This window comes from Notamacropus eugenii, chromosome 4, assembly GCF_028372415.1.
Source record: "Notamacropus eugenii isolate mMacEug1 chromosome 4, mMacEug1.pri_v2, whole genome shotgun sequence".
Taxonomy (NCBI): domain Eukaryota; kingdom Metazoa; phylum Chordata; class Mammalia; order Diprotodontia; family Macropodidae; genus Notamacropus; species Notamacropus eugenii.
The window spans coordinates 454050875-454078836 of NC_092875.1; the positions used below are offsets into that span (position 1 = coordinate 454050875).

General features: G+C 34.6%; 1 protein-coding gene across 1 annotated transcript in view; it reads right to left on the bottom strand.

The window, feature by feature from the left end:
* RASA1 (RAS p21 protein activator 1) overlaps positions 1–27962 on the bottom strand; it is a 113617-nt gene that overhangs the window by 52575 nt on the left and 33080 nt on the right. The window contains exons 2-9 of the mRNA XM_072606203.1: positions 23887–24039; positions 22655–22790; positions 16152–16222; positions 13046–13163; positions 10937–10968; positions 5005–5057; positions 3706–3856; positions 243–321 (exon numbers count right to left, since the gene is read on the bottom strand). Coding sequence (XP_072462304.1) covers positions 243–321; positions 3706–3856; positions 5005–5057; positions 10937–10968; positions 13046–13163; positions 16152–16222; positions 22655–22790; positions 23887–24039 — 793 coding nt within the window. The remainder of the gene's footprint in view (positions 1–242; positions 322–3705; positions 3857–5004; positions 5058–10936; positions 10969–13045; positions 13164–16151; positions 16223–22654; positions 22791–23886; positions 24040–27962) is intronic.

The window sequence follows — 27962 nt, forward strand, 5'->3', positions numbered from 1 at the left end:
GAAATTTACGACTGCTCAAATCTCAGAAGCCAAAAAGGATTTTTCAGTTTGCTTTAGGTTGAAGAAACATGTTGCTATTTTAATTTTCTCATCATTCAACTTTGATCGTTTTCTGGTTTATTTCACAGATTTAATTCTGTGAATTTTACACACACAAACATATACACAAAGTATATCAGTAAAAAACCTAAAAAAAAAAGCTTCAAAATACTTTTTGGGCCTCTGGGGTATGAAACCCTTACCTGCATTGGGACAGGATCCTTAAGGTAGTAGCCTTCAACAATCTGTTCCTTCCGATAATGTTCAATGATATCACCAATGCTATGAACATAAAAATTATAAAACTGACAATCTGTATAACGTTCAAAAAAATGTGCTAATTTATAAAATTAATCTTAAATATCACATGCCAGTAATGGAGTTGTATCATGTTAGCAAGATTTCCATAGCATACAATCTGGAAAAATCCTAATGAAATGTATGTTCATGACAATACTGGATTTAAAACAAAATCTTTTCATCAAGTTACTATCTAAATCAAGATTCCTTTGGTCAATGATAATACCAAAAAATTTTGAAATAAATAAGTTGACATTAGCTAAGATGGTAAAACTGTGGATGGAAGATTAGAAGCATTCAATTTTTATTAAAATTCTTCTATAAGACTGAAATGGAAGAACTGATAGATGCACTCCATTTACTTAGCAAATCAATGAGTTATGTTAAATTAATTATTCTCAACACCAAAACTCATTTATATTGTTTCTCTAATTAACAGGTGCATTTAGGCTGCAATTGCATTATAAAGACTTATGTCTGAGAGGTAAAAATAAAACCAAAGAAAAATTAAAAGTATCTCTCGCAAATATCACTACTATACTCTCAGTAGAGTAAAAGAAATCTATAACATATATTTATATATGAAAGGACTATGTAATTTTATTTAAAACACTACTACAAATAATTTAATATTTCAAGAAAAAGATGAATAAAAACTGAAATTAAAGGATAGCAATAACATAAAGTTTGCGATTTATTTCCAACACTTAGCTTCTACTTATGATAAATATAAAATATAACAAAAGTAAGTTAGGCGTCTCCAAAATCCAACAGCTGACATTTATAGGTTGCGTTTAAGGTTTACAAAGCACTTTTTTCACAACAATTTGGTGCCTTGGGTAGTATACATTACTGTCCCTATTTTACAAATTAAGAAACTGAAGGTCAGAATCTAAGTTTTCTAAGTCCAATGCCTTTTTCACTATGCTATGCTGTCTTTAAGACTGATCTAAATTCTAAGATTCTCTTAATTCATTAAGGAGAAAAAATTCAGTGACAGCTAGGAAAATATTTCTTAATACTGAAGATTTTATTTTTATCTGTCATTTGATTATTCCTCTACTCTTAATAAAAGAGTAATCAGAAGATACAAAAATTTAATTCCACTAGAAAATATAAAAAGCACAAAATTAATCATCACAAAGTGAAAACAAATGACTTGAAGACATCACATAAAAAAGATGAATAGATGAACTGAATTTTAAATGTTATTTAACACAAGAAAAAGGGAGAGTGGTAATAAAGATCCCCACAAGGACATTCACTAATTGACCTCATCCAAATTTACAAAGAGGAATGTCTATCCAAATATCCCCAGGGCTCTGTGTTCGCAATATTTTTCTGAGGAAAAAAATTCTTGAAATTTCATTTTTTAAATGTTGATTATTCATATTTTAAAATGAGCATATGACTAATGATCACTTAATTATGCCAATTCAAAAATAAAGTTCTATGAATCTTGGCCAGAAATCACATCTCTTTCATTGTAAAAATCTACAGTGACTTCAATTTTGGTTATGTGATAAATATGTGAGTGGCCATTCCTAATGTTCCCAAAGCTACATACAGCATCAATAATCCCATCATAAAAAGTACCAGTTAAGGTGCGTAACAATTACCAGCTCTCTTCACCTAAAGAGCAGCAAGGATGGTTTTACTTTTACTTTAACAGAAAAGATGGAACTGGAACTGTGTTAGATAAATTTCTAAAGTATACTTAATCCCATACAGACAAAACAAAATTGGCAGCATAAACTTCCTAACAGATTATCTGTTTCTGCTAAAAAATGCTGGGAAACTGTATTTTTCACAAAAAATGCCACCTACATATTGAAATAAAGTAACATTTATATTTCTTAAAAAAAAAACCCTGAAATGCTCACAATTTTTTAATAACTCAGTTTATTTCTAGAAATGCAACATTTGTATTACAATGAAGCCCGAAAAATAAAGATTAGGGATGTAGTTAAAGCAACTAGTTGGCATAGTTTTGAAGAAATTATTTCATATTTGTGGGCTTAATCAATATACACAAATACGGAAGAAATTTAAACAAAATGCTTTTCCTTGTTGTTCAACCATTCCCTTCATTATCATAAAGGACTGTCTTATTACCACAAAAACTGCTTCTGGTATTCAGAAAAAAACTCTCTATTTATAAACCTTTGACACTTTAGGTTATATAGAATTTAACTGGTTCAATACACTTTCAAATAAGTAAATACTTCAATCATCTGATCATCAACAACGTTCACCAAAGGGACCTTTGTCAATCCAGTTAAGCACACATTCTAAGCTTTCAGTTTTTAGTTTGTTTTCCAGACCACGAGAAAACTGGACAATTTGAAAAATTAATTTGCTTTGATGAAGTACTCAAAGTGGAGCTGGACTGATTTTCAGTGAGGATACTGAGAAACAGATTACAATGCTGCAGTTACTCAAAAGGAACCTGTGTGTGGTAAGCAAGAGAATTCAACTGTCTAGCTTCCTGCCTTCCACTTGATGTCTCAATATCATCAGGTACATATCTGTTCATTAGGAGAACCTGATTATTTTTTCTGATAAACAGATGTTAGATCTCTACTCACTCAGAGGTCAAGCTGAAAAGTGAGAGAAATTCTAACTGGAATGAAATAAAATACCTTCTATTAAAAGAATAAAGTGTGGCAAAATCTTTTAAGAACAGATTCTGTCCTCCAAAAGAGCAGAAGAATGTCACTCTCTAAATATCAAGTACAGGAAATTCTACTTATTCGATTATCCTAGAAAATGAAACGGAAGATGCAATTTTTTTCAGAAATGCTAGTTCTTTGTTAGGTTTTCTTGTACTAATTTTTATTTTTCTAAATCAATCTAGCAGCTAACAGTTTCACCCTAAGTTTTTGTTCTAAGCAAAAGACTCACTGTTAGAAATTTGATCTGTAATTTCTTTGCAGTTTAGACATCCAAGCTAAAAGTTCAAGACATAGAAACTGGGAATCCCGAAAGGAATTATCTAATTACACTTTTAACCCTTCTTTTCTTTTTTCTTATCTTTTTTAATCTTATTGCTTAAAAAAAAAAAAGAATACTATACATGCTTTACCTAAAGCTCATTCTAATTTATCATTTCATCCTTTAAAAAATCATAAGATACAAATGTTATGAAAAGGTTACTACAGATTAACCTTTAGGTTACCACGAATTAAGTTCATCCCTACCTGGGGGGTTTTGAACAATATTGGGTATGTTTTAGATGTCAATTAATATCTGAAGGCAACGTGTCTTTGACGACTGGGAAAAGATATTTTTAAAAATCTCAGAGTTCAAATATAAAGACAACAAAAATGTACTCCAGGCAGCCAAGGCAGATGAAAACGAACTCACCTGTTGTAATACCGGCCTCCCATCATGAACTGATTGTTGGGTGTTGGACATATCTTAAAACGTTGAATATTTTCACTGGTACGAAAATAAAGTGAGTAATCACCAGGAGTATTATCAGATGGCCTCACAAGGAAACTGCAAACCTGACCCACTGTGAAAATACAATAAAGTAACAATTATTTTTATACCCTCAGTTATCCTAAAACCTTTCACAAATCGGTTGCACCTTATAAGCACAAGTAGCAAAATATACAGACATATACATACACACACGTGTACGTGTGTGTACATGTGTGTGTGTTCATGTGTGTGTGCTTACACGTGTGTCCTTCCCTCAAACATTTTTTAGTCCAGTTTTCTTTCTGTGGCATGCCACCTTTCTTAATTCTGTACTGAAGTACATTAAAACACTTTGCCTTATGACCTTAAGAAACACCAATAATTTCCATAAATGCCTCATTTATAATAAGGTAATCATTCAAAAAAAAAAAGGTCCACTTAACTTTTAAGACAAAAAGTTAAATTCATACTGTAATTGGCTCCTAATTATCTCATCATTTTATGTGTATTTCTAAAGGAGATGCTTTTGTCAATCAGGTTAATTAAATTTATATTCTCGGTGATGAACAGGATGAATATACAAATTCAAATACGTCTCAATAATTAAAATTTCTCAGAAAAGTTAAAATTTAATGCACTTGCAAATAAGTTCCAATTATTTAAGCTACTTTACTTGTAATTAGTTCCTGTGATGTCTTAGAACATGGTAAAAAATTTTAAATACATACACATGTTAGTTTAAATATACATATATGTATACACACATACAGAAACATGTTATTTCTAAAATGAAAAGTGGGAAGCTTTAAACAAAAACAAACCAAAAACTTTTAAAATTTCGATAAACTCTTTTCCTTACCTCACTTTCAGAGTTTCATTCCCCCAAAATCAAGGTTTTTAAATATAAATAGTAATTCCTCAGTCCTAGTGAAACTATCAGATAATTCATATCTGTATGCATTTTCTTCATACAATAACTTTTGAAAAAAGTACTGTAAACTATCATCTTCATTTTATAAATAAGGCATTAATTCTGGCATTATCCAACTTGCCAGTGACTACTCAATTGCATAGCATCTAATGTCACACAGATCCTAATTTATTATCAATTACCAAGTAACAAATAATTACGTATAAATTAAACAGTAATAAACAAAATATCTGAAAGACATGAAAATAATTTATAGGTTTTTAAAGTACACATTAACAGTGAGAATATATATATATATATATATATACCTGTCATCAATAAAGCATAAGCTTCTTGTTTGGAAATCTTCCCATGGAACCATCTTTAAAATAAAATAAAGAGAAAATTCAAAAATATATTTTTGTTGCTTTAATATGGATGGTAAGGGCTAAAAATTAATTTACTAAATCTTATTCAAAGAAAACACAATGGACTAGGTGATAAGTCAATTTACTAAAGAAACCACCTATGTGCCCCAGAATCTCTTCTACAATATCCCCAACAGAAGGAGCTAGCTAGCCTCAATCTGAACAACCTCCATCCCTTGCCTCCACCCCCTACTCCCTGCTCCGCAGACCTCCTAAAAAAGAGGAACTCAGAATATCTATTCTACTGTTGAAGTTCAAAAGTTTTCTTTAGAACAAGACAACTTATTTGATAAACTCTAACCTTGGTTTATTTCCACCATCTACCTCCTTAACTCCTACTCAAATGCTACTGTTTATAGAAACAATGAAACCATGCTAACTGGATCCACTAAAAATTGATGTTTAGAACCTTAGAATCATCACTGACTACTTTAAATATGATATACTTTAATGCACTAAATGCTCCTATTATGTGCAACACATTATGCTAGGCACAGGGAAAACAAAGACAAAAATGAAAAATGTCTTCCCTCAAAGGGATATAATATGTAAACAGATGGGGGGAATCCCTTGGGATGGGAGGAAAAGGTACAGAAGGTGGCATCTGACATAAGCCTTGAAGGAAGCTAAGGGCTCAAAGGGCAAAGGCGAGGAAAGAGTATTCTAAGCACTGGGGAAAGCAAAGGAGGAGATGGAATTCCAAGTTCATCAACAGTAGGCATGCAATTACTGCAGGTATTACATGGATCAAGAAGAAGAGGAATGTGAACTAAGTGCGGAAAGGTAGGCTGGAGTCAGAACTGAAGAGATTAAAATGTCTGCCAGAGGCAATAAGGAGGCGTTTTGTTTTTTGTCAACCCCCACCCCCTTTTTAATCACTGAGCGTTCTTGATTGGGGGAGTGACATCAATGGCCCTATGCTTTACGAATACAACAGCAGCTGTGTAGGAGACCAAGGAAGAAGCTACTACAATAGCCCAAGAGAGAAAGAATGAGGATCTAACAGAGGGCAGTAAGCATGAGTGAAGCCAAGATGGATGCTGGAAAGCCAACTCGAGATTTGGCAATTGGTTTGTATTTAAGAGTAAAATTGAGAAGAATTAATAAGGAATCAATGGTGATGCTGAGGTTCTGAAACTGAGTGGCCAGAAGGATAATGATGATCTTGAGAAAAATGGGTATGTCTGGTATAGGAACAAACAACAATAAATTCTGTTTTAAACTTGCTGTACTGGAAAGACCTATGGCACATCTGCAGGCAAGGGTGATGTGAGTTCAGGAGAGAGATTTAGGGCTCAATGTGTAGACGTTGGAATCAGTTACAGAGAGATAATAAGAGAACACAAGGGAATAGATTCAGAGAAGATGACTCAAGGAGTTCTGGCAGACATCCAGCTTAGCTGGTGTGCACAGACGATGATGAAGCCATGATGACTGAGGAAACAGAAAGATGAAAGAGGAGTGTGTACCGTCATATAAGCAACAACCGTGTCCAAGAAGAGGGATTCAGGAGGGTCAAGAGCTAACAAAAAGGTCAAACTGAGAAAACACCACTGGACCAGTATCATTAATTTCTACTCTCCAATTCTTTGCCCCCTATTTCTTTTTCCAATCATTGTGGTTTGTTCTCACCATCCAACTCCTTTACTCCCACATTCAAATGCTACTGCTTATGGAAGTAATGGAACTGCGCAGACAAGACACACTCCAAACTGAAGTTCTGACTGTGATTCTGATTCTGAAGTTCAGAATCCTCAAGGGCCTCCTTATTAATTTTTCTCAATTTTACTCCAAGTATACAATCAAGTGCCACATCTTATTCAACCTTTACAACGTCTTTTGCTTCCATTTTCTCTCTAATCATGGCTACAATCTAACATTAGGCCCCCATTATTTCTCACTTGGCTCCCTTCCTTTTTTTTTTTGTACTTTCTCCTAAATCTCGAAGTGGATCCTCACTGCAGTAAAGCCATCCTTTTTTCCCTTCCCAAACAATGCTCTATGTCCACTCAGAGAGGAAAACTATTCTCTCATCAAGCCTCTCTTCCTCCCATCCTCTAAGTTTAGTACATCACATCAAACTTCACTCAAAAAAATCAAAGAGATTCACTGAGTTCTTTTCCACCCTCCTCCTTTCACATCTCTCCCTTTCCTTAAACCTCTGATGAAGTAGTCCTCCTCCTCACCAAGACCACCCCCTCTATATGAATCCTTGATTCTGCCCTCTCCAATCTTCTCCAGCCAACTGCTCATATGAACACCCCTACTTCTGCTTCTCTCACCTTCAGTCTCTACCCATCAAACAATTCTTTCCTAGATGCTTAAACATGTACTCATCTGCCTGCTCCATAAAATCTCTCACCACCTTCTGCTCTTCTCCATTAGCCTTCATGCTGAATTTTTTTCCTCACCTTTTCAGCTACAATTAATGAAAAAGTCAATTCCTCTTGGTTTCTCTACTTCCTCTCCTTTCAGTCTGACTTCTTCCATTAACATTCAACTGAAACCACTTCTTCCTAAAGCACAGAAGGCCTGACTGGTTCACACTCAATAAAATCTAGTGGTTCCTTAATAGTCCTAAGACCAAACAAAAACTCCACTATTTTCTATTTCAAGCTATGGTCCATAAATCCAAATTTTTAACTTATTTTTTGCAAATGTGTCTATCCTTTATTAGGCTGGGATATTCCCCCTACCCATGGTGCCACCACTTATTCTCTCCCAAATTTTTATACGATGGCATTTTTTTATTTTAACAAGGTTTCTCTTAAAATTGTTTTTTAGAATAATCTTCTCTTATCTAAGTTTAACCAGCTGACTCAGATACCTTCCTCTTTTTTGCCTTCAATCAGCAGCAGAAAAGGAAATGCTTCAGTCATCACATTTCGGTACACTCATTGTGCCCAAGTCAATCTCCAAAAGCTGGTAATATTACTAGTCACTATTTCCTTTCTCAATGCTCCCACACACCAAAATCATATAAATAATAGTATGTATTGAATGACTCCATTTCACCACCCACTAGCAACTAACTCTTAAGGGAATCTGACTTTCTTATCTAGCATTCCACCAAAAAAATGTTTCCAAGATGAATAATTACTTCCTAACATCCAAGAATTCTTATCCTCCCTGCCTGCTCTAAATGTGACCCTGTAAAAAATTCACCTACTCCTTCCTAATGCTCTCTCTTCTGTTGGCTTCCCTGACATTAATTCTATAATTAGCCTCAAACTCCTGACAGAATGGCACAGACAAATTATAACAGAAAGATTGCTGTGAGTAATCAAGAAAAGCTTCACAGAGCACTCCTCTTAACAACAGTCGTCAGGACCTGAATAAACAAGAGCCAGTCAGGCATATTTTGCAAAAGGAACAACAGGGCAAACACAAGGATAGAAGTCAAGGGATATGTGTGGTGTCCAAGGACAAAGAGGAGAAAAAAGGAGCAAAAGAGGTAGCAGACAGGACCAGGCTACAGATGCTCTTAAACAGAGAGCCAGAAAGGGTTATTTATATTATATCCTGTAGGCAGTGATGTTCCACATGACTCTGCTAAGACTTTCTCTAGATCACATGATGCGAATACTGATCAATGTAACGAATAATAATGGGTCAGGGATGGCCAAAAAGCTGCTCATATACCTGCCACAGAAAGGGAAGTCTAGGCAGGTTTAATGCAGAATGATTTACCTGTTCATTGCTTTCATGTTTCAAAGGTAAGAATGCATAATAGAAAAAACAAGCAATAGGGAAATCAAACTTTGAATTACATCTGTATGTGCCAAAAGTCTTATGGAAAGAGTTATGATCCACTTGAAACAAAATGAGGTGCTAAAAAGAAAAGGCACGACCTATGAAAATAACTTGGTAATAAGGACTGCAGAAAGGAAAAAGGAAGAGATAATCTATGACAAGAAAACCAAGAACATATTCTATATCTAAAATAGATGCAATACACACTACCCCCAAACTCCCATCCTACCTCCTCAACCGCAGTATAAGAGGAGATTGAAAAGGTTTTTTGAAATGAAGAAAAGCATTTGGTCAAGAAAAAAAAAATGTGAACATTTTCCTACAGATAACAAACTATTAAAAATAAGTTTCAGAACACAAGACTATTATCTGAGAGACTATTTTTGAAAATAATTTTAAGAAAAATCTTGTTAAAAGAAAAAGTGTCATTACATAAAAATTTAGAAGAAAATAAATGTAGGTGTATTTTACAACTGTGACTAGGGGAAATTCTTAGTCAAACAAGGGATAGAAGTAATTAAAAAACTGCCAAGATAAAATAATTTGACTGCATAAGATTAAAAAGGCTGTCACATAAACAAAATCAATGCAACCAAGATTAGAAAAACTCCTGAAAGGGAAAAAAAAAAACAGTTCATCAAATATCTCTGATAAATAGTCTGATATCCAAAATAAATGAGGAATTAACACAGATATATAGGAACAAGAACCACCTCCAAATCAAAAGATATAAACAAACATTCCTCAAAAGAACTGAACTATTAAGAACCAACCATACGAAAAATTGTTTCAAATCACTAATAAGAGAAATGTAAATTAAAACAATTCAGGTTTCATCACATAACCACTGAAGTTAAGAAAAAGTGAAACACAAATGAAGGGAATGTGGGAAGTAAGGTTATTGTCAGTGAAGGTATAAACTGATCTAACAATATTAAAAAGCAATTTGAAACTATGCTAAACAAGTGAAAATGTCTATCCTTTGACCCAGAGAATCCAGTAGAGTTCTACTCCAAGCAGGTCAAAGCCAGTAAATTACAAATGCCCAAATACTTACATTATCACTTTTGTGATAGGAAAAAATTTTGATACAAAATAAGTACATATCAATTGGGAAATGGTTCCAACTTTGGCACAGGAATGCAATAGAGTATTATTGTACTATAAGAAACATTAAATGTGAAGAGACATGGAAATACTTAAATCATCCGATGAAATCATACTTGCAAAGTACTTAGCAGTCTCTGATGCAGTAGCACTTGATAACCCCCTTGTTCCTTTCCCTCCCTTAAGGGAACTAATGCAAAGTGAAAACAATATGTATAGTGATTACGTGACTAAGAAAAAAAACCCAACAAATGAGCACTAGGATTTAAATGACCACTCAGTAAAGGTGAGAAAATGCATCTCCCCCTTCACATTCACTGCAGAAGTAAGAAACCAAGAGTGTGTAAATGTTATATATGCTGTCAGACAGAGTCAATATTTTGATTGGTTTTGCTGAAATAGTTTTCCCCTGTTATCTGAAGGGAAGGCTTGCTGGGAAGGGGATGGGAGAAGGATATATTCAGAAACATGTTTAAATTAAAACATAATAATGACTTTTGCACTAACGATTTTTTAAAATAGAAAAACATTTTTCAAAAGAAAAGAAAACACGAGCAAATACTCTTTGGGACAGCAGTAAAGTTAAAAGACATCTATAAAAGAGGTGACAAAAAGAAGATTTGAGATTCGTGATAAACTTATTTTTTGTGGAAAATTGGTTTGCTCAGTGGCTTAAAAAAACTAAGTATATATAATGCCATTTTGTGATTTAAAGAAACATCAGTCTCCTCGAGATATTTAAAACTGTTTATCTTAATCATGTTAGATATTCACTACCCTGAATCAAATATCTTTCAAAATCCCTTTCAGCAATAAGATTTCCACTATGTCCTCAATTATAATATTAATTTATATTCTCCGCTAATAAAAATATAAAATTTAACTTAGTCAACATTAAATTATTATAAATTTTAAACTGGAGCAGTCTTATGGTTTGGTGACTGAAAATTAAAATGTTTTAATATTAACTTACATTTTGCCTTCATGTGGATCTTCTTCGCGACCCTAATTAAAGAAGGAAACAATATTTTACACTTTATATAGTCTATTTTGAAAAATTTTCAAAAACTTATTTTGAAGTTTTAATTAAAACAATCCTTTTATCACAAACATCTTTTATCTGTTTGTGTATATCAGGAGAGAGGTAAATTTGTCTTAATTTGTAGAAAATTTTAGCATTCTCGGCAACACAATACTCCAACTCTGAAGGATTTATGACAAAAAATGCTATCAATTTCCAGAGAAAGAACTAATGGAGTCTGAATACGGATCATCAAAGCATACTTTTTTTGCTTTATTTTTCTTGGGTTTTTTTTGGCGGGGTGGAGGGGTTAGGTCTATATTTCTTTGACAATATGACTAATATGGTAATACATTTTGCATGACTACACATGTTTAACCTATATCAAATTGTTTGCCTTCTTCAATGAGGAGGGGCAAGGAGGGAGAGAATCTGGAGCTCAAAAATTTTAAAACGAATGTTAAAAATTATTTTTACATATAATTGAGGAGAAATAAAATTAAATTTAAAAAAAGGAAAGAAAGTTTTTGTATTTCTCTTCTATGAATCAGTTAGCTGGCATGCATTAATACTTAAATGAAACAAATTCTAATTAGATAAACAGTGCTGTTTGCTCTACGTAAACAATTATTTCATAAGACCTCATCCTCTTTCAATATTTCTACTCATTAAGGTTAGTTAACAAGAGTATAAAGAAAAAACCCACATTACAAGGATTAACAAAGGTTTTTTTGTGGGGTTTTTTTTAAACAGACAGTACACAAAAAATTCGTGGCACATTTTTAAATTCCTGTTGCCAGACAGGTGAAACAGAACTTATTCAAAAAATTTGGCAAAGGACTTTCATAACCTTTGCAATTAATTTGTTACAAAAATAGGTAAATTAAAGTCATATATATTAACTATTTTAGAGTGGAGAGGTTCAATCTCCACTAGCAGCCCCAAGATGTTTTTCTTCTATGTAATAAAAAGTAAAACGAAAAGGTTGTCCCTCATCCCCAGATAGTCTCTTCATCAAATGGACAATTAGGTAAAAAATAAAAATGTCTTGCCTCATCTCATTTTTTGGAGCTGTCATCAGATGGCAGAAATTAACACATAACCAGATTCATGGCATAGTCTGGGAAGTTTCATATTTCTGGGCTGAGAGAGGTCCCTCAGTGTCATTCTATCACACTGGAAGTATCAGGAAAAGATGTATTTATTTTGAAATTTAAAAAATACAGATGTCTATATTTTAGTAATTAAACAATTTTCTTTTCCATTACACATACTTTTGGAGCTAGTAAAAAACTTAAGATGACCTCAACTGATATATAGATAGGGAAGTCCCAAGGAAGCAAAGTGACTTTAATTCTCATTGGGAATTTAGAGTTACATAGTTAATAGCATAGCGGAGACTTAGATTCAGATGGTCTTTCCATCATATTCATACATTTACAAATATAGATTTAAAATGATAATTTGCACTACTGTAATAAGACATTTCCTATGTTTATAACTAATTGTCACATGAACAAAAGGTGATGTGATGTAGTATGCAAACGAAGGAGAAATTCAAAATGGTAAAATTTTAAAAATTAGGAAACAGAAAAACGTAAAATGTTAAGGACAGGAATCTGAGACACTGAGATACACAAATATTTCAAAGTTATGAGGTAAATTTGAGATAATGTTTCAATATGCAATTATCTGAAGACTAGCAAACATAAATATATGTACACACACACACACAAAGTATGCACTGGTGTTAGTCCTCTGATTCAAAAAACAAGTTTCAAAAATGCACAGAAGCTTCTATTATTTAAGGCCTTAAGCAATGTACTTTTAATAGTCTAAAACATCATGACCTTCATTACATGTAAATATTAGTATTAAAAAAATCTGTATCCTTTAATAAAAGGAAAAATAGAAACTATATATAAATCTATAAATAGAATAACTAAACTTTCTCATCAAATCCTTTTCAATCACAGCTACAGCCCCTTAAGCATCTGCAGTTTCCCACGGCTTTTAAAGAACTACATGGAACTCTTTATAAATTAACAGAAAACCACTTACCACTTCTTCTACTAGATCTTCAACAATAAGGCCTTGCTCATCTGTTCTCAGATTTGTCACCCACATCCATCCATCTTCTAATTCATTATGAACAATGAACATGTCTCCTTTTAGGAAACTAAGGATAAAAATATTGAAGTTATTAAAAATGAAGTCATGGTAAAAAAAAAAAAAAACATTAAAAAGAAAATTTTAAAAGCTATCTTACCCTACCATAAACCAATGAGATTAGGGGAAAATATATAAGTAAAAGATGTACGCTATGACAAAATGACACACTGCAAGAGTTACGAGGATCAAAGCACTGACTTATTGAGAGAACAGACAATACATGCCTACTACATACATATGTGCGCTCAGCTTACAGCTGGCACTTAAGCATAAGCTCAACTGATTAATACAGATAGCCACAAAACTAACAGAAATATCATTAATATTATTATCACCTTTAGGGGAGTGTGTGTGTATGTGTGAATACACATGCTCTCAGATATGACTGATATTATTATGCTTTGCTTATCAGTTACAAAAGAAGGCTCTTGGAAACAAAGTAGATGCCTAATTAGAGAATAAGTATCCAAATTATTGCACGTAAAATATTACAGCATCACAAGAAATTGTGAATATGAACGATACAGAACTGCAAGAGAAGGCAGGTAAACTGATGCGAAGCGAAGCAAACAGAACCTGACAAACACTATGCACAATGACCACAACAACGTAAAAGGAAAGAACAAGAAGAAAACCTGAGTTCTGTGTAATAATTACGACGACCAAGCCTACTCCTGAAAAAATGAATGCTCTTTCCTTTTCTGGCAAAAGCAGGGAATATGGGTGAAGAATAATAACTAAATCCTTTTTTTCTTCCCTTTGTTGCAAAGAATGGCTTTCTGGACAGGGGAAGAAGTATAGATTTGAAAATGAATTATGTTTAAATATGTTAAAAAAAAAAAGAATAAAATTATTTTTAAAGAGGAGTTTCTACTGGCTAGCTGTTACTAGAAAATAAGAATGTTAAAAACCTTCACGAAACATTTTAAAAGTTAACGTCAGATATTTTATGTGAGCACTATTGCTTTAACAGGTTGAGCACATTAAACGTTTTCTAACTAAAAACATGAACTACACCACAAGAGATAGATTCATGATATGCCATACTATCTTCATAGCAGCACCAAAGCAACATGTTACAAAAAAGACATGTTTGACCTTTCTAATATCTTCAGAAGTTGGGAATTTACCCCAAATATTCTATTTTCCCTTAAGAGAGACATCAATAACAAAATGTATCAAATATATTTTCAGCCAGTACCACAATGCTGAAAAAGTCTGTGGATGTTGGTTTGAATGCTGGTCTACTGATTTACTAGCTGTGTGACCTGGAACAGTTATTCCAAACTCTCTAGGCCTCAGCTTCTTCGACTCTAAAATGAGGGAGGAGGTTGGGCCAAATGTTCTCTAAATCCTTCCCACTTCTAAAACTGAAGGTCTAGATAATTAATTCTTTGTTACTCATGTATAAACCAATAAATTCCTTAAATATCTCCTCATCTACTTGCATTTCAAGGAATGACAACTAGTTCTACTATGCCAGAATTTGGTTAGGAATTACATCAGGAGTTAGTTTCTGTCTTTTCATAACCCTTCAAGGTTTTATAGATTTCAGTAACATTCCCTTTTAAGCCTTAATCATTCCAAACTAAAATGTCCTAATATGTTTGTCTGTCTTCACACCCTGGAAAAAACTGCTCTATTGGCTCCTCATATCTTCCTGAATTAAATATGATTTTGTAAACACAAGTGAACCATAGTTGTGGGTTTGTTTTTTGGGTTTTTTTGAGAAGTGATTCCCTGGAGGTCTTCAAACAGAGGTTGGAGCAGTGGTGTCAAACTCAAATAGAAATGAGAGACATTAATCCATACATGAGGATCCCTACAAGTTGCATATTGACTTAGTTTTTAAAATTATCTGTATTTTATTGTATTTTTATTTGTTCTGCTAAAAAAATTTCTCAATTACATTTCAATTTGGTTTGTACTGCACTTGGAAGTGTTGTGGGTCATGTGTTTGATACCTGTAGGCTAAAAGACAGCTTGCTGAATATGTCATATAGTGAGGATAACTTTACTTTACAGGTTGGACTGGGCAGGACTGAGCTCTCTTCCAACTTTAAAATTCCATAATTCTGGGATTCTGTTAAAGTAGAATGTTTTCAATACTCTTGATAACATCTAGTCTTTATGTTCATTACCAGAACTTAGCCTTCCTCAGTCTTAGTTTTATTCATCTGTAAAATCAGGAGGTTAAAGCTTGAGGTGCCTTCCAGTAACAGATATATGATCTTAAGAGTTACCTGCATAACTACTATCATTTTATCAATAAAGGAAATAAAATACTGATATAAAAATTCAAATGTTGAGACTGAGGGCCAAAGCAATCTGATGGTAGAGAAGGCCTCAATCAAAAAGCAGTCTTCTTTGTTTTAATACATGTTCTGTTCTGGATTTCTTCAAATGCAGAAGACTATTCATATGCACAGAGACTAGACCTATGATGTCACTGGCACAGGAAGTCCTAGGTGAGGAAACTCCCTTCACCAATGCTGATCAGCACCTTCGCTGCAACTTAAAGAATCTTAAAATAAGTTGCCCAGAGTGTTCTTGGATGTGAGAATGGCTTTCTATTCATCATGCCATGCTGCTTCTCATAAAGTATGTTTAAAATAACTAACATAGTATCTTAAATTAATTAAACAACCTGAGGGAAATTAATATCATGGGTGCAAGGTTGGGACTAGCCATCTGGATACTTGGATCAATGTGAAGTAAGGTGAATAACAAGAACTACTGCCCTCTGATGTGACAGAACATAATAAAACCAAAGCCAGACGACCTTTCCTTTTACTCTCTCCAATCTCACAATGCATAGAGGTCAGCCTAAGAAGAACGGGCTGACACTGACATAGTCTGCATTGCTTTCTATTCTAGATCTAGACCAGAGCCCTTAGCGTCTTTCTAGCCTACACCTGAAAGCCCTACATCCTCCAGATTTCAAAGCAATGCTCACCACACTGTCTAGTTATGCAGTCATACGTGAAAAAGATACCTGATTTCATCTGTGTCTGGTACTTTTGTATAAGGGAGGATTGCTCGTACACGCCTTCGATCTTCCACTGGCTGAAACAGTAAAACAAAGAATTTTTTTAAATGGATAATTGTTTTCCCAAACTAAAGTCCCACATTCACACACAAAAAAAGAATCAAATCTTTTTACAATTACCTTTACAGTACTACACAAATTATTGAGTACTTTAATTTTGTATCTTCAAAGAAATGAAGTCAGTGATCACCCAAATGGCTATATAAAAACTGTTCATGGTAGACATGAGCAGGCTGAAACACATTACAAATGAGGAATTATGCAAGAGGTGTAGAGGTGCCATAAGAAAAATGTCATAACCTGGGAAAAAAATGACCTGCCATATGTTAAGATTGAGGGACTACCAAAAACAAGTGTCTCTGACAAGAATGTGATGCCTTGTTTATGCCTACCTTAAGATGGTTAAACAGCATTATATTTGATATCATCTCTTAGAAGGACACCTTGTTTTTGACAAATGCATGGAAGACTCCTTGCAGGAGAACCTTCATAATTTTCTTTTGTTCTACTGAACTAATTATTTTATATAATTATTTTATGTCTTCTCAATAGCATTTCATCAATTCATGGTTAAAAATATGTAATATATTATAAAATATTTCTTTCAAAAATTTGCTTGTTCTGTTCTCATTGCTTCATGAAGAATGCTCCTGATATATGTGTATATTATTCTTACAAAAATTTAGCAGAAAAAAAAATTTTGTAGGTACATGGAAGGGTAGTTACTGATATTTTCATCTTCTAGGAAGATCATTATTATTATTAATCATCTCTTCTTCTGAGTATTAATAATGTCCAATATTTTACCCCAAAATCTTAATTTCAATATCTCCAGATATGGCAAAATCAATTCCTTAATGTTTCAAAATAGTGTCAACTCCTGAACCTGACACTATATGATAAAGCAGAATGATGTATACTTCAATTCTTCAATAATCTGTATATTTGTCAGAATTATTTCTTCCACTGATGTAAGCTGGAATCCCACCTTATGAAACGGTACATCTAGAGCTATTACCACCATATAATGGTACATTACCCAGCAGCTCACCTAGTAACAATTTAGGATGATCTCTGGTTAAGCTTCTGGTCCTCAGAGAACTAAATATAAAGTTATCACCAGAACACTAAAAGTGGACATAAAACTTTAAAAGCTGGAATTGGAATAAACATCTGAATCTGATCAAGTACAAAGAGAAAAAATTAACGCTACAGGTACAAAATTAAAGATACTCAGGAATGAATTTTTCAAGACAAGTACAAGAAAGAAAGATTCCCTTATCAATCAACAAGATGATATACCAAATACATTACTATGAGATAAGGATATAAATACACAGTGAAATTAATTTATATTCTCAAGGAACTACATAATTGCAATGGCAATTTAAATGGAAAGATCTTTCTCATCCACTAATAGGCCCATGTGACCTGCTTAGGTCACATGCAAATCTGAGTCACATGGAGCCAGTGGTGGGAGGATTTTGCTGAATGGGTGGAACAGGAAGAGGCAAAGCAGAAAATGAGTTGGAGCTGGGAAAGAGGCAGCAACTAGCACCAGTGGGAGAGCACGTTTGGGATTTTGTTTAAGGGAGCTGGTTTGTGGAAGGCTCGGGGACGTTAGTGCCCACAACATTGTTATTGTGTATAGATTTCTTTGTTGCTATGATGGATTTGGCTTTCTAGTGTCTAAATAAATGCTTTTCTTCTGTTTTCTCTATGGAGCATCTATTTTACTTTGCAATTCAGAACCATACCAGCACGTTCACAGCTGCTGTGGGCACTGTGAATATCGTACTAGCACTACAATAATCTAATGGAGAGGAACAAGAATAGTCCTTTTACCCTCTCCCCCCAAAAAGGTAAACATCACCAACTACCAACCTAGATGTCCTCCTCATCTCTATAAAAACATCTGTAAAAATCAAGAGCTTCCTTGTAAAACAAAAGGGAACAAGCTATGAAAAAAATACTTCTCTTCCAAAAACATGATGGCTAAGAAAGTATTTGAAATAAATTATAACCAGAAAGCTTTCCTCAGACACAGTATCTCATACATGATCAAAATTAAAAGACACTGGGATACAGTATGGTGGGAATACACTGTGGTACAGTGACAAATGCTAGCTTTGGAGTCAGGAATCTGGGTTTAAATGCTGGTGCTGCTACATATTGGGAAGCTAGGTGGTACAACACATAAAGAACCAGGGCCTGAAGTCAGGAAGCATATTCTTCCTGAGTTCAACTCCAGATTCAGACATTTATTACCTGTGTGACCCTGGCTAAGTGACTTAACCAGATTTGCCTCAGTTTCTTCATCTACAAAATGAGTTGGAAAAAGAAATGGCAAACCACTATAGCATCTTTGTCAAGAACATCGCAAATGGGGTCACAAGGAGTTGGACAAGATTGAAAAATGATAGGGGTAGAGCCAAGATGGAGGAGTGAAAGGATGCACCACTAAATGCTCTCCCCACAAAGCCCATAAAATACCTATTAAAAATGACTCTAAACAAATTCTAGAGCAGCAGAAGCCACAAAATGACAGAGTGAAGGAGATTTCCAGCCCAAGGCAGCCTGGAAGGCCAACAGGAAAGGTCTATTGCACCAGGCATGGAGTAGAGTATAGCGTAGCCCAGCCTTGGCCACGCCATGGCAAGGACAGGACTGGAGCTGACTTCAAGGCACCACCAGCAACAGCTGTGGGTCCCAGATTCCTCAACTTACAAACACCAAACTTACAAACAGCTTCAAAGGTCAGTGAGAAAGCTCTTTCACCTGAGTGAGAAGGAAACTCTGCATTCTAGCTCGGGCCCCAGGCAGAAGCTTCCACTGCTGGAGGCCTGGCCTAAAGACCCTGGGGGAATTGAGCAGCTGATCTGGATCTCAGCTCTGAATGGCAGCCCTGACGTGAGAAGGAGCTCTGGTTGGCTTGGTGGAACTGATGAAAGCTCTGGAGAGGGAATTCTGCTTACAGACCAGAGCACAGACCAGGAGAGGAGTAAACTCCTTTCCCTTGATTGTACCACGTTGGAGGAACTGAGAACTTACAGGTCCCCAGAGTATACCCTCCTCTTGACAAAGAACTCAAAAGTCAAGTAACTGGCTGGGAAAATGCCCCAAAAAGGGAAAAAGAATAAGACAACAGAAGATTCCTTTCTTGGTGAGGAGGCATTTTCTTCCATCCTTTTCGGATGAGAAGGAAAAATGCATATTATCAGAGGAAGACATAAAAGTCAAGGCTTCTGAATTCAAAACCTCCAAAATAAATATGCAACGGTCTCAGGTCATGGAAGAGCTCAAAAAGGATTTTGAGAATCAAGTAAGAGAGGTGCAGGAAAAATTGGGAAGAAAGGAGAGCGATGCAAGAAAATCATGAAAAGCGAGTCAACAACTTACTAAAGGAGACCCCAAAAAAATGCCGAAGAAATTAACACCTTTAAAAATAGACTAACTCAAATGGCAAAAGAGGTCCAAAAAGTCAATGAAGAGAAGAATGCTTTAGAGCAGAATTAGCCAAATGGAAAAAGAGGTTCAAAAGCTCACTGAAGAAAATACTCTTTAAAAATTAGAATGGAATAGATGGAAGCTAATGACTTTATGAGAAACTAAGAAATCATGAAACAAAATCAAAAGGATGAAAAAATAGAAGACAATGTGAAATATCTCACTGAAAAAACAACTGACCTGGAAAACAGATCCAGGAGAGACAATTTAAAAATTACAGGACTACCTGAAAGTCATGATCAAAAAAAAAGGGCCTGGACTGCCCTGATATTCTGGAACCAGGGGGCAAAATAAATATTTAAAGAATCCACTGATCACCTCCTGAAAGAGATCCATAAGGAAAAACTCCTAGGAATATTGTAGCCAGATTCCAGAGTTCCCAGGTCAAAGAAAAAATATTGCAAGCAGCCAGAAAGAAACAATTCGAGTATTGTGGAAATACTATCAGGATAACACAAGATCTAGCAGCTTCTACCTTAAGGGATCACAGGGCTTGGAATACGATATTCCAAGAAGTCAAAGGAGCTAGGATTACAACCAAGAATCACATATATAGAAATAAGTCTATAGTATATGAGTATAATCCATCTGGGGGAAAAATGGTATAATGTTAATGAGAGTTAAAGATCTTCCCTGCCCATTAATAGGCCTCAGGTGGAGCCCATTAGGTTTGATTAGGGGAAGACTTGTTTTGTAGGAAGGTCCACACCTTTTGTTAATTTCTAAGGAGGCACTGGGTCACGGAGGATCCTCTTGATCTGAAAAGTGTATATATATTCTGAGGTGAGTTTTATTTGGGGGGTTACTCTTCAGAAAAAAGTTCACATGCCAGATGAGACTCTGGGGAGTCGTTAAGGAGTCCCCCCCCTCCTCCCCAGCTCTGAAAAGGCAGATTTGGTGCTTCTCTCTCTGATAACTATGTATGTGTGCAATGGTCAGACAGCTGGATCTGTCTGTTGATTTGTGATGCATGTATTGTTTACAGTCGGTTAGAAGCCTTGCTGGTCTTTATTTCTCTGCTTGTATTTTCTCCGTTGATGTTTATGATTAAAGAAGATTGTTGACCTCTCAAAAGTTTCTTTCCTTTTAGAAAAGCAGATCTAAGAACCTGTGTTAGCAGGTCATCCTGGATGTGTCAGGCTGATACAAATGGACATTCAAGGAAATATAAAAAGACTTTCATACATTTTTGATGAAAAGACCAAAACTGAATAGAAAGTCTGACTTTCAAATATAAGAATCAAGGGAAACATAAAAGAAAGGGAAATCATAATGGACTTGGTAAGGCTGAACTACTTACATATATATATATATAGATAGATAGATATAGATATCTATAGATATAGATATTAGATATAGATATCTATAGATATAGATATTAGATATAGATATCTATCTATGTATATATATATGTATGTATATATATACACATATATATACATATACACACATGTATATATATGTATGTATATACATACATATATATACATATATATATAGGACACAGGTATAAGTTGAATATAAAGGGATGCGGAGAAAAGGGAGAGGTAGAACTGGGTAAATTATCCCACATAAAAGAAGCAAGACAAGGCTCTGACAATTCTCATCAGAATTGGCTCAAAGAGGGAATAACACACACTCAACTGAATACAGAAATCTTACCCTACCCTTTAGTAGGAGAGTAAGGAGATGAGGGGGAGGGAGGGTGATAGAAAGGAGGACAGATTGGGGGAGGGGATGGTCTAAGGAGGGGACAGGGTGAAAGGAGAGAGAGAATAGAATTAAAAAACGGGGGGGGGGGGGGAGAATTTTGAAGCAAGTTTCTCTAATAAAGGTCTCATTTCATAACATGGAGAACTGAGTCAAATTCACAAAACTAAAAGCCATTCCCTAATCAAAAGATATGATCAGTTTTAAGGTGAGGTAATCAAAGTTATTTACAGCCATAGGTAAAAATACTCTAACTCACTACTGACTGGAGAAATGCGAATTAAAACAATTCTGAGGTACTACCTCATATCTATTGTAGACTGGCTAACAGGACAGAAAGATAAATGACAAATGCTGGAGGGGATATAGGAAAAATGAGACATTAATGCACTGTTGGTGGAGCTGTGAACTGAATGATTCAACTATTTTGTAGAGCAATTTGGAACTATATCCAAAGGGCTATAAAACCATGTATATATCCTAAGACCTATATGCACAAAAATATTTATAGCAGCTCTTTTCTGAGGGCGAAGAATTGGAAATTAAGGGGATGCCCACTGATTAAGGAATGGCTGTGAACAAGCTGTGGTATGTGATTACGATGGAATAACTACTGTACTATAATTGAGCAGGATGCTCACAGAAAAACCTGGAAAGACTTGCATGGGCTGATGCAAAGGACAAAGTACTGGGTACAAAGTAAAATATTGTAAGATAATCAGCTGTAAATGACTCCAATATTCTCAGAAGTATAAGGATCTAAGACAACTCTTATGATGAAAAATGCTACCCATTCCCAGAGAAAGAACTGAAGGAGTCTAAATATAGACTGGAGCATATTTTTTTACTCTATTTTCTGGTACGTTTTTTCGCAACATGACGACTATGGATATGTTTTGCATAACTACACATCTATAACCTATATTGAAATGCTTGCCTTCTCAACAACGGAGGAGTGGGAAAGGAGGGAGAGAATTTGGAAAGTTTCAAAAACAAATGTTAAAAATTGTTTTTACATGTAAATGGGGAAAAATAAAATACTAAATAAACGAAAAGAAAATAATGGTCATAAGCAGAAATCCAAACCCTGTTGCTCTAATGTTACCAGCAACTTGTATTACAACACATTTCATTTTTAAAAAATAATACTTAACAGAAGTGAGATTCATAATCTCTTTAATTTATGTCACTTAATCAAGTTTTGAAATTTCTTATTCTAAAGTTTTACTTGCCTCAGGAGGTGCTACTGGATAAAGTAATTTTTCTCCTTTAAGCAAACAAGACACATGACTGTAGTAACCAATTAAATCTGATAACGAAGAAAATCGCCTTCCGCCAATGTAATAATCTCCACACATAGCAATAATCCTGTTTGTAAAGCCAAAAAGAATCAAATATAGTATATGATACTGATAAATACATAAACATATTTAGTGCAACTGTAAAAACTAAATGATAAAATAAATTTTTTTACTAATCCATTTTAAATGTTTTCTATTGTTAAAATTATTACTCTTTTCATTGCATACTAAGTTCTGGGAAGCATTAACTTTTGTTAAATAAATGGTATGACACATGTTGAAAGCCAGAGCCCTAATGAATTAAACAATTCACTGAAATGTTTGAAAATCTTTAATAATACAACTTCCTACACCTTTTCCCAACTATGTTTCTCATCTTTCAGTCTGAATTCACATTATAAGCCTTTCTTTCTTTTGTTGCTAATATAAGGGTCCTGGAAACATTTACCCCAATTTATGCAAATGTAAAAGGCAATAATGAATTTAAAATATATTAAATGAGAAACAATTCATATTCTTAAACTTTTTTAAAGATTTATAATTTTAACTATGATACTCTAATATTAGAAGTTCTGTACCTCAGGTATGGCTATTCTTCCCCCAAATTTTGTCTTAACAACAGGTAAATCACCTATGCAAGAGCACAAAATGGAGTATAATTGAGAAGCTGCCTTCCTACTTGATTGGTGGGATTTCTGGGGAAAACACATAAGCCAAATAAGCAAGGGGGTGGGGGTGGGGGGGTAGGATATGTGTGGCTGTGTACTTTTTTTACTGGAAGGGTTACTTTTTAGTTTGTTTTGCCTTTTTTTTTTTTAAACCTACAGGTTTATGAAGTTTCTGTAACTCAAGCTTTAACATTCAAGGATTCTTTGCATTTATTTATTATTTTGCATTTATTTATTTTGCTAGTGACAGCAAATACGTTTCAGATAATCTCAATCAATACTTAGTAAGTCAACAGTGTTTTTAAATCAGAAGAGATAAATTGAACATTCAATATGATCCTTTACTATGTACTAATTAAATAACTTGAACTGAAAACAATTTATAATTTAAATACCATCTAGCTTATATACCAATAAAAAGTGAGATGAGAACATATCAAGGTATTAAACAGAAATAGTGACTCCATGACATTTTTATACAACAGCAAAACTTACCTAAAATGATTGACAACATTTGTTTTGCTAAGGAATGAAAGTACAAAGGATCCTGGCCTCCGATCACTCTCTCGTATTAGGTAACTGCCAGGTTTTCCTGCTTGTCGGAGGCGTTCTTCTGCTATGGTTCGATCAAGTTTTCCATGATACCACCTAGGAAAAATAAAAGGATTCAAGAAAATGCCATTATTAAAAAAAGGGCATATGTGAAGATAATATTGCTAGTTTGGGGAGAGGGCATGAAATGCTTTAAATATCCACATTTTATTTCCAACTTTTCCAGTAACTAATTTTGACACAGAAGAAATTCTATACAAGTTTATCTAAATTGTTTTGTTTCCTCTTTTTATGATCTGTTCTGTTTCTGATATGGACAGGTTCATCCTTCCTTAAGCAACTAGTAGGCAAAATGCCATCCACATCCAGAGAAAGAACTATGGAACTGGAATGAGGAATGAAGCAGAATGTTTTCTCCTGTGTTATATTTTGGTATGTTTTTTCTCAAGGTTTCCCTCATTCATTTTAATTCCTCTATGTAACATGACTAATATGAAAATAAGCTTAATAAGAATGTATGTATAGAAACCATATAAGATTACATGCCTTCTCAGGGAGGGAGGGGGAGAAAATCTAAGACTTAAGAAAGTAATTGCAGAAAACTGAAAACAAATGAATAAAATAAAATTAAAAAAAAAAAACAACTAGTGATTTACTGCAGACAGGCTGACATAGCCCTGTAGTCTCACTCAAGAGATTCCTCAGCCTCAGACTCTCAGGGCTTCTACCACTGCACCCATGCATCTCAAAGGGTTCTCTCAAAATCATTACATAACCCATAGTCATTAAGTGTTCTTTAGTTAAATCTATAATTCACATTGTGATCATCACACTTAAATTATTACCAACCTTCTCAATCACCCCTAATTCTTGAATAACTTACTTCAAAATGTGGCAAACATTTACAGTCTATGTTGAATAGGAAAATGGGAAAGAATACTTATCAACCTCTAATTATTACAGAAAGTACTAGTCAGGAAAAATTTTTAAATTTCAATTACTTTTGTAAATTAAGATTTACAAATATAGACTTAAAAAAACACATAATATTAAGGAAAGAAACAAAATCTCAAATTTATACTATTATCAGAGATCAAAACCCTGCCACCCTAGAAATAAGGAAAATTTTTATAAGAGCTACATAAGGAGGGAATGGTCTTTCTTTTTGCCGTAGTGCTTATGCTAACTCATAAATGTTCTTAACCTGGGGCTCAATTATTTTTTAACATTTTAATAACTATACTTTGAAATAATCAGTCTTCTTTGTAATAATGTGTATCTTATCTTATGAATTTAAAAGTTATATACTAAAAAGGGGTCCATCAGCTTCACCAGACTGCCAAAAAAGGTTAAGAATCTTTGTCCTCCAAAGATAATAAACAGATGGATAACGTCTAAGTATTCACCACTGCATCTCTAAACTACCCCAGGTTCCTACTATTCCTTAATACTCTGAACCATCGCTCTGATTTGACAATCCACAACAAAACTGACATAGTCTCTTTCTTGGTAGTCCCAGTTCCTTCCTGGAGAAGAAAAGAAGAGACATCGGTAGATCAGGGCAGGATATATTGATGTGGAAGAAATGGCCCATCCTCGAAAGCATGATTGGCAAAAAGACTAGCTTTGCCAGACCATACAGCAACTACTTTTGACTTGTGTGATACGTTACCAGACAACTTGTTTAAATTACACTTTCAGCCTTCAGCTAAAATTATGCTTTCATTCAAGCAACTAGGAAAAACTTGAGGGGTAGGAGGAACCTCAAAAGATCATTGGTTTAACTTCTTCATTTTATAGACTAGGAAGTAGATCCTAAGAAGCTAAGTAATTTGATCAGGGTCCCAGGTCCCATGAGCTAGTTAGAGGTAGAACACACATTAGAACTCAAGGTCTGACTCTCAGCCTATAGGCTTTTCCTACAATTCTAAGTGACTTTCCATTCCAATACATCCTTCTAAGCTAAGCTATTAAGAATCAACAAATATATTCTAGCATTAAAAAATATATCAGGATTACATGAAAATGAAAAGTGGGTAAACAACCAAAATCAATGAAGCCAAGAAAGGAAACTGGCATGGAGGGGAAGGGGGGAAACTTCACATCAAATATCTGATAAGGATCCAATAAGTCATATAAGGAATTAGCACAAATATAACCAAGAGTCATTCTGTAATTAATAAGCAGCAATTAATAAGCAAATTTCCAACTAAACTGCATACTATTAATTGTGTGAGCAACTGCTCCAAATCAATAAATGAAAAATACAAATTAAAACTGTGAGGTTTCACATCATCACCAGCACACTGACAAGGCTGATAAAAGAGTCAATTAGCATTAGAGGAACACTGAAGCAAGCCAGTGTTTCAATGGACAGAACTTTGGGACAAGACTCAAGAAGCGATTACTGGACAATCACTTAAACCTGTCTGCTTTAATTGACTGGAGAAGGAAACGGTCAATCACTCCAGCATCTCTGCCACAGAATCATGATGACACAACTGAATAACTGAGCAACAAGAGAAAACAAATACACGTCTGGTGAAACTGTGAATGAATTCAACAAGTCTTGAAAGCAATTTGGAACTCCATTTAAAAAGTTAATGAAATATCCACACCCTTTGGCCCAAAACTCCCTCCCTCCGCCAAGAGTCAAGGCTAACACTTCTTTTGTGGTGGTAAAGAACTGAAAACAAAGATGGCTGCACAAACCGGAGGACAAAGACATAAAGGACTATCACTGAAAGGATAAGAAGTATAGGGACAGGAGAACTGATACATGAAAGAAACATAACAAGGAAAAATATACACAACAATTTCAACAACATAAATAAAAGAAACCATAAAAATGAAACTGGATGCTAGGTTTGGCAGAAAGAGTGAGAAAACACATCTCCCTTTTTCTTTGTTGTAAGGGTTGCTTTCCTGGGGGAAGAAAATAGGAAGGAAAGATGTAATAGGGAAATGAATGGGATATGAAAACAAAGACAGAGAGAAATATATCAGGAATGACAAATGTAGAGGAGACAAGTAAACATACAATATGATGGTTGAACAAATGTTTCTACATCTTCGGTGCTTTAAGTGAAATCTAAATTATTACTACAAGTTCTTAGGTATTTTACACCTTGAGCTCATAGGGCAAGTTGGCATTTATTAAACACATAAGAGTCAGAAACTTTGATAAAAGCTAGGAATTTGAACGTGAAAAGGCACCTGCTAACAACTATCTCCAAGTAAGATACATACAGGATAAATCAGGAACAGTTTCAGAGGGAAGGAACTAATATTAAAGAGAACTGGAAAAGGATTCTTGTAGAGGAAGCCAGGAGGTGAAGAGAGGGTTCTAAGGACGGGGCTCAGTCAGAAAATGGAGTGTCAAGTGCGAAGGAACAAAGGGTGCAAACACTGATCTGCAACAGTACCCAAAAGTGTAATTAGTCTTTGAAAGATAAGGAACCAAGTGAAAAAAAAAAAAACTTAAAAACCAACCAGAGTATTTTATATTTGACCCTGGAAGCAACAGTGAACAGGATGATGTGATCATATTTGTATTTGATTAAGATCATTTGACAGCTGAATGGAGGATGAATTAGAGCAGGGTGACACTCAAGGAAGAGGAGATCAAGCAGCAGGCTATTGCAATAGTCTTCGATTAAGAGGATAAGGACCAGGGGGAGGGGAAGCAGGTGGTCAGAGCTGTATCAGAGAATTGACATAACTTTACAATTAACTGAATCAGGGCAAGGGTAAAGATTTGAGGATTACACCTAGAAATAGAGAGCCTGGGTAACTAGAAGGATGGTGACACCCTCAACAGGGTTAAGGAAATTAGGATGAGGAGAAGGTTTTGGAGAAAAAAATAAGTTCAACTCTGGACATGTGAAGGTATTTGTGAGACATTCAGTTCACCAAATGAACACTTTTCCTTTTGATTTTCTTTAAAAGTTTATTTTTATTAATTTTCAACACTCATTTCCACAAGATTTTGAGTTCCACATTTTCTCCCCATCTCTCTC